This window comes from Ahaetulla prasina, chromosome 1 (genome assembly GCF_028640845.1).
Source record: "Ahaetulla prasina isolate Xishuangbanna chromosome 1, ASM2864084v1, whole genome shotgun sequence".
NCBI classification, from domain to species: Eukaryota; Metazoa; Chordata; class Lepidosauria; order Squamata; family Colubridae; genus Ahaetulla; species Ahaetulla prasina.
This window is the reverse complement of record NC_080539.1, coordinates 140903143-140916052: the sequence shown is the minus strand read 5'-3', so window position 1 is coordinate 140916052 and position 12910 is coordinate 140903143. Positions and strand designations below refer to the sequence as shown.

Sequence of the window (12910 nt, the reverse complement as noted above, 5' to 3'; positions counted from 1 at the left end):
TATAGAGACTTGTGTTACAATAAAATTTTAAATTGTGTCGATTATATGTAACATCAGGCTCTATTGAAGCAGAGGGAAAAAGTATTCCCCCCCCTCCAGTAATAGTGTATACAATAGATCAGGGGTAGTCAACCTTTTTATACCTACTGCCCACTTTTGTATTTCCGTTAGTAGTAAAATTTTCTAACCGCCCACCCGTTCCACAGTAATGCGCCATGTATCATCATCTGCGCATGCCTCTCGTGCATTGTGGATTGATTTTTTTTGGGGGGGGGGCGCCGGCTACCAGCTCTGCTTGTCCGTTACAGCTGGGTGGTGTGGGGGGAGATGTGTGAGCTATACTGGGATGAGGCTCTTTTGTTTGCGGTTGCACTATAGCACCATTTAGTTTCACTTATGTAACATGAACTAAACTTATGCACGGGCGATATAAATAGTATATTTTCAGAAATTTAAATTGTCACAGGGAATTTTATGAAAACCTAATGAAAATGTTTTTAAATAATGCTATGAAATTTTTTTAAAAAGTCAATTAAATTAAAAAAAATGAAAGTGCTTCAGTATCAGACAAAACCCCTACCGCCCACCATGAAAGCTGGAACGCCCACTAGTGGGTGGTAGGGACCAGGTTGACTACCACTGCAATAGATAAATAGTGAAGTCTCAGAAATTTCAGAAATTCCATTCAAGAACAATAGCAAAGCAGTTTTGTTTTGGTGATATTTAAAATCTTTTTATAAAATAGGCACATCAGCCAACAGAATAAACGACAGCCAGATTACATTGGGTTAATAAATATTGAGTATTTCTAAAACCAAAAGAATAATTAGAGTAGGTTTAGTTTACAGAAAATCAACAATAAAGCTATAAAACAATACCCCAATCAAGGTATGACCGACTCAGACAAACAATAAACAATAGCCTCATCAAGGAACCATCAAAAACACTCCCACCAACACAAACAGGGCACGGGGCTAGTATAAAACCAGAGAACAAATCCCACCCCCTTCTAGCACTGATGATGTTACCTACTTTGGTAATGAAATGTCTGCAAAAAAACTATCAAGCTCAGAGAGCAGCAAGGACCCCATAGAAAATCAATAGCAATTTTGTTTTAGGACATTTTCTCCTATTAATTGTATTGTGGTTATATATGCCCATTAAGGGGTTTATTTACTAATAGAATTCTAATACAGGTAGTCCTCAATGTACAACCATAATTGAGCCAAAATTTCTATTGCTAAGCAAAGCAGTTGTTAAGTGAGTCTTGCCCCATTTTATGACCTTTTTTTGTCAAAGTTGTTAAGCAAATCGCTGCAGTTCCTAGGTGAATAATGTGGTCATTAAGCAAATCTGGCTTTCCCCATTGACTTTGCTTGTAGGAAGCCAGCTGGGAAGGTTATAGATGGTGATCACATGACCCCAGGACAGTACATCTGTTATAAATACATCCCAGTTGCCAAGTGCCTGAATTTTGATCATGTGACCATGGGGATGCTGCAACAATCGGAAGTGTGAAAAAAGGTCATAAGTCACTTTTTTCAGTGCTGCGTAACTTTGAACAGTCACTAAACAAATGGTTGTAAGTCGAGGACTACCTGCATGTATGGAGTAGGCTGTTTTTAAAACTGCTCCCTAGTGAAATCAAGATTAAATTATTGTTACTGTTTATGCGTTGAAAATCAAGCGTGTTCCAAGATCCGCAGGGCTAAAGCTGTACAGGAAGACAATATTTTTTTTCATGATCTCATTATTTTACACTCAGATCTAGTCGTTAATGAAATATCTGCAAGAAAGCAAACAACCTTAGAGAGCACCAATGATTCTATAGTTATAACTGTGGTTTTCCAGAGTACCTTTGGGAAGGAGAATCCCAGTTAAATGTTAGTACTATAAGCAGCTTTATCTGGTTTTATCAATTTTTGAGTTTGACTGTAAATCATCTAGAACTGAAAAATACGCAGAGTACAATACTTATAACAATTGTATATTTATAATTACATTTTAATTAAAGTTAATTAAAAATAAGGGAGTACAGTATATTGTTCTCCATGCAATTAATAACTCCTTCCATCTAGCATATTAAAAATTACAATGCAGAGCAAAGCTTGAGTGAACCCTAGGGCTTACACTGAGAGAGGTAATATGCTTTTTAGTGTGCAAATATTCTAAGCAATTAAAGTGAAACCATGGTAAGAGCAATTTCAATGTCCTATGTGGCAGCAGGTAACAGTATCTTGCTGACTCTTGTCTGATCTTGAGAAAACCTAACACGGTCAGACTGGATGAGAGGTCACAAGGAAATCCCAGGACTGTAGGCTAAACCAGGAAATCTTTGAACTCCACAATAATCCACTTCAGTCTTATTGCCAAGAAAACTATATGAATATGTCCACATAGTCAAGTAGGAATAGGAAGTGTTTATTTTTACCTGTGGTCTGCAGAAATATTTATGAACCAAGTGGAAAACAAGGATATGAATCACTTAAGTACATTTTAGTACAGCTTGAAGGAATTCAATCTTATGTGTTTATAGCAAATAACTGAAATTAATGGAGTACAGCTTTCAAATGGTCTTTAGAATCATCAAAAATTAATTGTATTGCAGATACAATATATATCCTATATATGCATATGATCCTAGTTTGAGACTGAGATGATGGGCCAAAATGAAATTCCCTATTCTTAACTTATATTACATTTATAACATTTATTAATTTAAACATGCCAGTATTCTATTGGTTACCATAAGCATTTCATTTTATACCATTTCACAAAAAGTATTGATAGATATAATCTTTTCTTACATAGAGGTAGTCCTTGACTTACAAGCGGTCACTTAGTGACCATTTGAAGTTACAAAGAGCCTCTCGAGGGATGCTTATGACCCAATTTTGAAGTTCCAATGGCCGGGTCCCCCCTCCCCACTCATCTTACTGCAGATCAGGCGCTCATCTTTTGATATTTTTCAAATGATATTGTTGCAGAAAACCAGCATTTATTTCCAGTTTTCCACAAAGCTGGTCCATAGTGAACAATGAGTTTAAACAACTGAGTGATTCACTTAACAGCCATGGTTGATCTGCTTTACAACCATGGTTGTGGCTGTAAAAGGTCATAAAATTATCACGTAAGTGACCTGCTTTACTACCATCACAATTTACAACCATAATGGGCAGGCTCTATTACAGTCATAAGTCAAGGACTACCACTTGTAGATTGTTGTCAAGAGAATAGCTCCCAACACAAGGCAGCACTTTAATAAGCATGTTGAAAGTGCCTTGCACACATCCTAGATGTCATTCAACAACTTTGGTATTTTTAATTCTTCTTGATTAAGCCAAATTTGTAACAGACTAAGGCATAGGGTTTGTCAAATTATGAACTGGTGAAATAAAATAAAATAAGCAGTAGAATACTGAAAGTATTTCACTATGCACTTCCGTAAAAAGCATTCCCTGCCAACCTTCAGCAATTATCTTATTAGGCAATTCAAAGCAAAATTGTCAATAGTTGCTACAATTAAAAGAATCCTTCAGGGAAAATATTACTGCATGTTCTTGTAGCTCCCATTAGCCTACCAAGGCCAAAGTACCACAATGCATGGCCTAGAACCGTGATGGTGAACCTATGGCACGTGTGCCACAGGTGGCACATGTAGCCATATCAGTGGACACGCGAGCTCAGCTCCGGCGCGCATGCGTGAGGTGGCCAGCTGATTTTCAGGCCTTCTGGGCCCACCAGAAGTAGGGAAACAGTTTGTTTCCTGCCTCCGGAGGGCCTCGGGGAGTGGTGGGGAAGGCCTCTCCAGGAGTCTGGGGAGGGCGAAACGGCCTTCCCCACCCATCCACCCACCCCGGAGGTCCTCTGGAGGCCGAAAATAGCCTGTTTGCCAACTTCCAGTCCCATCGGAAGTCATCGTGTGCCAGGAACGGGGGGAGCGGGGGGTCAACACGCATGGGTGGGGGTGGGGTACATAGAATTATGGGTCTGGCCACGTACGTGTGCAACCCTCCGACCCGCCCCTCCTAGCACACGATGGCAAAAAGGTTAGCCACATTGGCCTAGAACTATGCTTCAACATTATTTCCCCATTCATAATGCTTTGCTTTTTATCAATATGATGAAATCAGGAACATAATCATTAAGTGTTGTAAGTGTTGTACCTTGATGAAGGTATCTTTTTTTTAATGTACACTGAGAGCATATGCACCAAGACAAATTCCTTGTGTGTCCAATCACACTTGGCCAATAAAAAATTCTATTCTATTCTAATGCGCAATCAGGAAAGCACTTGGAAACAGTCATATGTATAAGAACCTTCTTTATTAAGTGAGCACATGTTAATTGAATGAATAAGCAAACAGCTTACCATACATCTCGGGGGGGGGGGAAATAAGCTCCCTCAAACATGTATTTCTTAACAATTGAACATTGTCTTAAAAAAGAAGGAGCCAGCTCCGTTTCCTGATTGCTAACTCTGTCCAGACGTTCACAAAAGGAAAGACTGCAGTGAAGAGATAAACACAGACCCACAATTGATGAGAAATCTGTGAATTGTATCAGAGTTGACAGCTGCTGCAGCGGGATAACTTAGCTTGTTCTCCAGTCATGTTTTGTGTCTTATTCCTATCAACTAATCTGTACAATATTTTGTTTTCTACATGACCCTTAAGATATACACAATTCCTGGCAACATCAAAATTGACAATTGTAACACACTGACATCAGGAACATCAAAGGGTGCTCAGGTGCAGCCTCATGATTTAGAAAACCTCTCTCAGACTTTGCTGAACATGCACATTTGTGTCTTATATCAAATAGTTGCTATCGTAGATCTTGCTATTTATTTAATACTCAATATATTCTCTGCTTTGTTTATTCCAATAAATGCGCAAAGCAACATTCAACATTCGAAAATACAAAATATAAAACAAAATTAAAACCAGAATCTAGTTTTTTCCTTAGCATCTTTGCCTTATCTGGAGTTATTTTGCTAGTTCTATCTCAACTGTCCCATTATCAAGATTAGACCACATTCTAACTTGCAGTTAGAAGGCAGTAAGCAGTGTGGATTTGCTTCATTAGCGTATTGATGGTATCTCATTCCAAATATCTGAATGATCTCCTCCATTGGTTTCCGGTGGATATTAAACAACACAGGAGACTAGACACTTGAGGGACCATCTCTTCCCAGTTTCAGCCCTTCAGATTGGCTGGAGAGGCATGTTACTGGTCCCATCTTTTAAGGAATGTTACCTGACAGGGCCCAGGGAGGCAGCCTTTTCTGCAGTAGTACAGGCCCTTTGGAACAAACTTAAGATTGACATCTACCCTACTAACGTTTAAAAAAGTCCTGAAGACTTGACTTTGCTCTCTTACCTGTAATGGATCCAGTAATGGTGGAGTGAAGCCTGCAAAATAGCTGTATTGTTAACTGCATTCTTGCAGATCGTTTGTTTTGGGCTTCAATGGTTTTTATTATTTTTCATGCGTTTTTAGTAGGGTTATTTGATGTATGGTTGTGTTTATGTCTTGTATTTTTGTAATTTTTTTGGGGGGGGAGGTATCTTCACGAACAGCTCAAGAGTCACCTATGTGAGATGAACAATTGTATAGATTGTATATATAAATAAATACAGAATGCTGTAGAACCTGATTGGTCAACAACTTGTCAAGCAGTAACCCTGTACCAGTTTTTGGTCAAGCCTCAACAGCAATAATCAGAACTATTGCAGACCAATTATATTTTCCAGGGTTACAAACAGGCCAGCATTCCATAATAATGAAAGCCACCGAGAAGACTATCAGGATCGTGCTCTCCCTACACACTTTCTGCTGTAGAATGTTTATAAGGCAAACAAAGCTGTTTCAATACCATATCCTGGACAAAGCTCCCTACTAAAATAGGTCCCAACCCCTCATTTTCACTTTCACACAGCTGCTCGTAAAGCCACCAGACCACAATTCTGTCAACCACCTTTGTCAAATATTTGACAGTGGCCTATAATTAGATTTTTTTCCAAGTGTAGAAAAGGGTGTTTTTTTTCAACTAAGGTTTTAGAACTTCCTCCTTTAAGCATAGAGACATATCCATATTCAGAAAGTCTTTGATCCCCTCAGCTGGCTAACTGAATCATCCAGGAAAGTCAAGGGTTGAGCAATCATATATGGCAGTAGTGGGTTGCAAAACCCATCTCTATCGGTTTGCTTGTGCGCATGCGCAGAAGCATCCGGCGTGGGTGGGCAGAGCCTCCCACTGCCACCGCTATTGTTTCGCCGATCTGGGTAGAACCAGTAGCAACATACCACTGATATGTGGTGGGTCTCCATATATCCTGTTTACCTCCTAGAGATCTAGAAACTGAAAATATTTCATAAGAACCTAGCAAATAATTGCCAACACTGTCTCCCTATTCTTGCCTTCCTACGGAATCCAAATTAAGGCAAATCCAATTAACTTTCTCTGCAAAGAATAATGAAGATTGTTTATTTATTAAACCAATTTATATAGCTGCCCATGTCACAGGCAAGTGACTGGGGGTATTATACAACAGAGCTTAGAAGGTAAATATGTTAAAAAGTATAAAAGGGAAAACTATAATGAACTCTTGGTGTTCTCTTCGTTTAATATTTTATTGGACAAGATCCCCAAGATGTCTTATCATTAAGCCATATCAATATTCCAAAACTCAGTAGACGTTTAACAGTATCATTGACAAATGGGGTGAGAAATTCATTGAACATAATCAGAACAGCGTATAGATCCATCAGACACATGGGTTGGACTATTTCAACTGGTCTCCACCCAAGCTCAGGTTTATAGCAGCTGCCAGTCTAAAACTGACCAGTGAGTGATCTGTCCATTACAAAGAATTACATAAAGTCCCTCCACTTTCAGGTCATTGGCATGAGACAAAATATCAAATCTAGTATATGACCTGTTATAGCAATGGATCTAGATACCAGCTGGGATGGGTCCATCATCTTAATGGTGGATCTTCCATTCAGAGCCAATTTCTTAAGGAAATCAAAACCTTCCAAGGCAGTAAATCCACCATAGTCTACCGCCAGGCCAAAAAAATACTTCAGCTAGCTAAGAAAGACAGACTCCTGTGCACTGAAATGGTTTGTACATTAACGATTTTTCTAAATTATCCCAGCCACCCTGAATCTGCAGTCTATGGATGGGACAGTATGTCTGGTCAGTGACATAGAATTCCTATATAGTCATACTTCCTCTCCCTTCCAGCCTTAGGAGGTTGCATCACAAAGTATTCCAGTAGACAGAGCTTGGGGGGGGGGAAATCCCACCCAAAAATGCCAGGTTAATTCTTTCATCAAGGAAAAAATCCTGGATAATAAATATTTTATCAACTGATATTAAAAAATAGGAACTTTAGGAACTTCATCTTGGTGGTCAAAATCATCTAGATTTTGTGGAAAGTAGGTAACAATAATTTCTTATTTAAAACATAAAAGAATTCCTAACTTTAATTGCTTTAGTATATATAAGTGAAGGAAAAGAAATTTAACTCTGAATGAGTTGTTCAAGAACTGGAGGATGGTTCTTTGAATAGCAGAAGCTTGTTCTCTTGCTGCCTTTTCCTCCCACACATCAAATTGAACTACATAATTCAAAGTAGAATTTTGCCGTGTCCACTAAAGCAGAAAGTAGGTTAACTGTAATAATGGGTCACATACTGAAGATGACTTTTATTATTTTTTATATGCGTTAGAGAATTACTACCTGTGAAATGAAGAGAGGGAGATATACTGAGATAATCCTATCAACTATTTGAGATTTCAGTTACCAAATCACTGATTAGGATTTTTTTGGTATTAGTTTCTCTGAGTGATCTATTTTTAGTGCGACTGATGCGTAAGTATCTTATCTACAAGATAAAACTAAATACATAGGTCAGCTCCAGCACTAAGTATTCAGCAGCTGCTGATGCAAAGGCTGTGACACACATTTTTTTAAGTTCTTTTCTTCAGCCTAGCATTAATAGCTGCTGTCATCTCATGCAACTATAGCCACACCATGATCTTTTACATGAGAGCACAAACGTGTCACTAGCAAACAAGCTAATTCAGAAACTGATAAAGTTGGAGCCAAAGAAAACATGAACCAGCTGAACCTTCAATAAAAACAAGTGAAAGGTTAGTAGTAAGTTCATTTTAATGAAATGCATTACGCTGGTATATTGTAAGGAGACCACTGAAGAAGTAAGAGAGGAATAATGGTAATTTTTCAAAATGTTCTTAGTTTCTAGATATTAGCTTTTGCTGGCATTCCCTAAATGCCCCATCCTCGGTGGGAATTCAGATTCAACATCAGTTTCTCTCCCCCTTTATATAAAAATGGCAGGAGGGACATGATCTTGCATTTCTCCTCAGGAAGTGATAGGCAGGTCCTATTCTAATAAAAATAAATACAAACAGCTCAATTTAATCTTGATTAATTTATGATATAACACTGCTGTTTACTTCAAGGTAAAATGTCTGAAAAATCTTGGCTCTCCCCCACCTCCCCAAATCAGCAGTATTGAGAACTGCATTCTAGCATGTTATTCTCCAGGAATATTTCTAAAGCTGACTGAGAAGCTGCAGAGTAAGAAGCTGTCCTCATGTCAGGCCAAAAACTAAAAATGACAATTCTTCCAAGCTAAGTTCTTCACTGTTTCACATCTTTAGACAAAATCTTGCCAGGCTGAAAACTCTTACTATCTGTATATATTTTGTGAGTTATTAGGGAGCTATTAGGGAGGGACTGTCTTCATCCTCTTTCTCTCACACATAATCTCTGGATTGAGTTGACTCCTACCCTTTAGAATGTGCCCCCTCCCTTTCCAGGACCCATCTCCTCACAAACATTCCATTTCACCTCATCTGCATTTCTTTCCTTTGATAACTCTTTGTGGCAATTAGATAATGCAGAATTTCTCAGGCTTGATTGCTCACAATTCAATGGAATTTTTTTGCTACATTATGGTCTCAAAGCTCAATTATCAAAGAGTTTCTTTTTATAAGAGTCATGCTAGCATAGAAATTTTGAAGATCCATTTGCAGGTTCCAGGAAGAAACCTTCCTAGACATCAAGATAATTCAATAATTTGCAGTTTCAGCTGTCATTTCTGGATCTTGAATTGACTAAGTCCATCCATATATGAGAACCACAAACTAGACTGTAAATCCCAGTCAGTTCTACTTGGAAGTAATTGCCGTTCTGAGTAACATCACCAACTGCCACTCTGTCAATTTTTTAGCTATATGACACACTTGAAACCTATTCAGTTGCATATTTTTCCTGATGAGCAAGGAAAAGCAAGAAGGGGTAGATATCACTAATAATACCACAAGGTCCATCACCTTAAAAAGCTTTGTTATCATGTTCAGCTGCCAGTACAAATGTCACTTTTTCGATATTTAATTTTCCTTTAGGCTGGCTACCAACGGGAAATTTGACATCCCTTAGGTATGGTTCCAATTATTTCCCTCCAAAGGGGCTTGCTTACTTTCAGAAAGAGGCAAGTAACTGCTTTTTTATAACCAGGGAAAGGGGAAGAACACATTTGGAATATACTGTATTTTAAACAACATTTTCAATAGCTACAGTAAGACTGCAATGAACAGGGCATGGGAAACTGCACTGCTGTTACTTAGCAGTTTGCCACCAAATTTTAGCATCATTTTGTTGGGTGGCACTATGCCACAAAACGGGTTGCTAATCTTTTACTTAGTTTTTTGTTACAAACATGAAGGGGATTTGTTCTCCAATGCATTAACTGGGGGATTCTCAACCAAAGGGATTCTGCCACTCCATAAGGAAACAATCATGTGGATTTTCCACATGATTCATCACACACCCTTCTAGTTTTGTGAATCCTAGTAAATCCCACAGAAATGGGAAGATCTCACCTTTGAGTAAATATTATTAAGACTATAGCGCAAAGGGGATTTATTTATAAGGAACAAACTTTTACCCATGCATAAAGCTAGGCTTCATAAAGGCATAATAATAGCAATATTTCCTAGTTTAACTGGCTATTGATAGCTGAATTGTGAATGTTAATAAAAGGACTCTTGAGCGCCAATTTTATGTTTGAAGCTTAGGTTTATAGATGTAGATCAATCACTTAATAATGAAAAAAAACCCTTGATTAGAGTTTTGATTTTCCAGTGGGATTTTATTACTACTTTAATAGAGAAGCAATTGTCCTTGAAAGCTAACCTGAAAGAAAGGCCAAGTTCTATAAAAATCTCCCTCTAGGATAGAATTCCCAACAAACTGCTTTGAAAGGATTTGTTAAGGTATAAAAGCAAGATTAAAAAAAAGAACATTTTCCCTGGAAAAAGTATTAAATATCAGAAGCACCAAGTAATCTTGAATGGCTGTGAAAATTAGATGGGCTCTGTTTCCTCAAACTATTGCAGAAAGCCAGAAATGTCTGGCTGGTTGAAATTCATACTCGTTTCAAGTTGAAGTGCCTTATAATGCCTGAACATTAAAGTCAATTTGGGGAATATATTGTATTTCCCCCTCCTCCTATAGAGAAAGCAATCAACTTTCTGGGATTTGAACTTTAACTGAAAGCTCAGAAGTAATTCTTTTATAATAGTAGAAAAAAAGTGAAAATTGAAGGTCCCTATTCCTGCAGAAAGTTCTTAATTTTAGAAAGATGCTGATTTTCTTGATGAAAATCGCAAATTATAGTACAAATTGTGATCATTGGTTGAAGACAAAACAATCAGGGGTTGAGCTATGGTAATATCGAACCACCCCTTTCTGTCTCAGATGAATTGTTGTATCTATTTAATATCCCTGTAAATTAAAACAGTTGACAGGAATATAAAGGTAAGATTTAACACTTTAATTAACAAGATTATATCCAGATATTAGATATATAATGTTAAGTGAAAATAGCTTATTAAAACATTCAATCATGATTTTCCATGCAAAACTTTTTTTTTAAAAATGGTGGCAAGTATTTTTAAAACATACATTTTTAATAAGAGAAGTATTTCAAGAAGAAAACTTTTTTCTAACCTTGAGATTGCGTGCTAAATAAATTACCTCGGAACGAAAGTGATGAGTTCTCATTACAGCATCTAGAAAGAAAAGAGGGGGGAGGGGGAAGACAGGACTGTATCTGTCTCCATTTCAGCAGCAGCAGCAGCAGCATCCACATTCTATAGAATTAGTCGATTTTTTTAAATACAGTATTTCCAATCACTCTTTGCCATCTCCCACAGCTACCATGCAAGTGTGCGCTCTCCTCCAAGCAGAGCTGACCCCCCCCCCAACAAAACTAACGTATGTGTATATATCTATTTCCTCTCCTCGAAGTTGACAGGAAAGTTAGTCGACTTGAGCAACAAGGAGAAAGGGGGGGGGTTATTTCCCAACCATCAGCCTGACATTTAAAAATTGAAGCTGGGGTGGCGATTAGGCTGCCGCAATCTCTGCTCCTCTCCGCAGCCCCTTTCCCAAATTTTTGGAGGGACCCCCTGCTATTAGGATCGCCGTCCCCCGCAACGGTGGAAACCCATCCTTACCCTGGACAGATGCCATGGGGGGGGGATTCCCTTTGACATTTCCCCCATTCCACCCGCCCCTCCTTTAAGCGGCGAACCCCCCCCCCTCCCCCCCTCCCTCGGCCAAGGTGAGCAAGCCAACACTGCGTCTCTTACCTCGGCTCCTTGAGCGCCCCACAAAGACCGATTTGATCGGATGCCTCCCTTTCTGGACCTTACGGTGCCAGGAGCAGAAGAATAAAATTGTGGCGATGGTCCCCACCAGCAGAAGCAGCAAGAAGAGGGCACATTGGATGCTGTAAGGTCTCAGCAAGACCAAAAAGGCAGCCGCGATCATGGTTCAAGCGGGTCTGGGGTGCGCGCGTGTGTCTGTTCGCGTGGAAGAAATCCCGGGGAGGATCTGGTTGTTGTTATTTTTTAAATAAATAAATTGCTGGCCCGGGGGGGGGGTGCGGGGATGGAGGGCGGGGGGAGAAGGCAGGCAACTCCGAAGGAATGCTGAGGAATCAGCCCCGAAGGACAGCCGGAAAGGATTGAGAAAAAAAACGCAGCGAAGGGCAAGCTCGCCTCTTCAGACGGCCGGGAAGGAGGAGCATGAGCGTGCGGCCCGGGAATGAGGGCTCCGAATGGCTGCAGCAGCAGCACCCGCTCTAAGACGTGCTAGTGATTTCCTCCGGAGAGAGAGCGAGAGCGAGAGCGAGCGAGAGACCCTCGGTCCATGACTCAGCAGAGAAGCAGGCGGCAGGAGCGCAGGAGGGGGATCTGGCCCCCTTTTTTTCTTTTTGCGCGCGTAAAAGGGGAAGAGGAGAGAGCCAGACGAAGCAAAGGTAGAGGGATCAGCAGCCGCCGCCAAGCTGCAATCCCGCCTGGAGACAGGGAGAGGGCACCCCAGCAGAGTCGCTGCTGCTGCTGCTGCCGCTGCTGGTGCCGCAGCAGCCTGGCGCTTCTGCCGCGCGCCTTGAGCTCTTGCATCCCCGCAAAACCTCCGGGGCGATGATGTTGCTGAGACGGAGGAAACGAACGCGGCGCCCGCAGATGCCGTAGCCCCTCAGGAAAGCGCTTTGCGGGGGGGGGGGACCGGGAGAGGGGAAAGGAAGGGACGGGTAGGTGGGGGGTCGATTCCAAAGTTTGCTGCCTTTGCCGATGACTGTGCTTGGGGGAGGAGGAGGGGGGGGGCTGCTCGGGTGGTGGGATTGGCTGCTTGGTGGTGGATGACATCACGGGCGGCTGCTACTGCAGAGTGAAAAATGGCTGCTTTAAGGTATACGGTATAAGTGAGGGTTTGGTGTTTTTTGTTTTTCAGCTGGTGGCCGCCTGGGAGAAAACCAAGGAGGGTCATTGCTCAATCCTGAAGGGAAGACACCACCATATC

General features: G+C 40.4%; 1 protein-coding gene across 1 annotated transcript in view; it reads right to left on the bottom strand.

Moving 5' to 3' along the window:
* The window catches only part of DST (dystonin), a 381039-nt gene extending 369149 nt beyond the window's left edge, over positions 1-11890 (bottom strand). Inside the window, exons 1-2 of the mRNA XM_058176703.1 lie at positions 11695-11890; positions 11078-11112 (exon numbers count right to left, since the gene is read on the bottom strand). Coding sequence (XP_058032686.1) covers positions 11078-11112; positions 11695-11875 — 216 coding nt within the window. The 5' untranslated portion in view covers positions 11876-11890. The remainder of the gene's footprint in view (positions 1-11077; positions 11113-11694) is intronic.
* Between the last annotated feature and the right edge of the window lie 1020 nt (positions 11891-12910).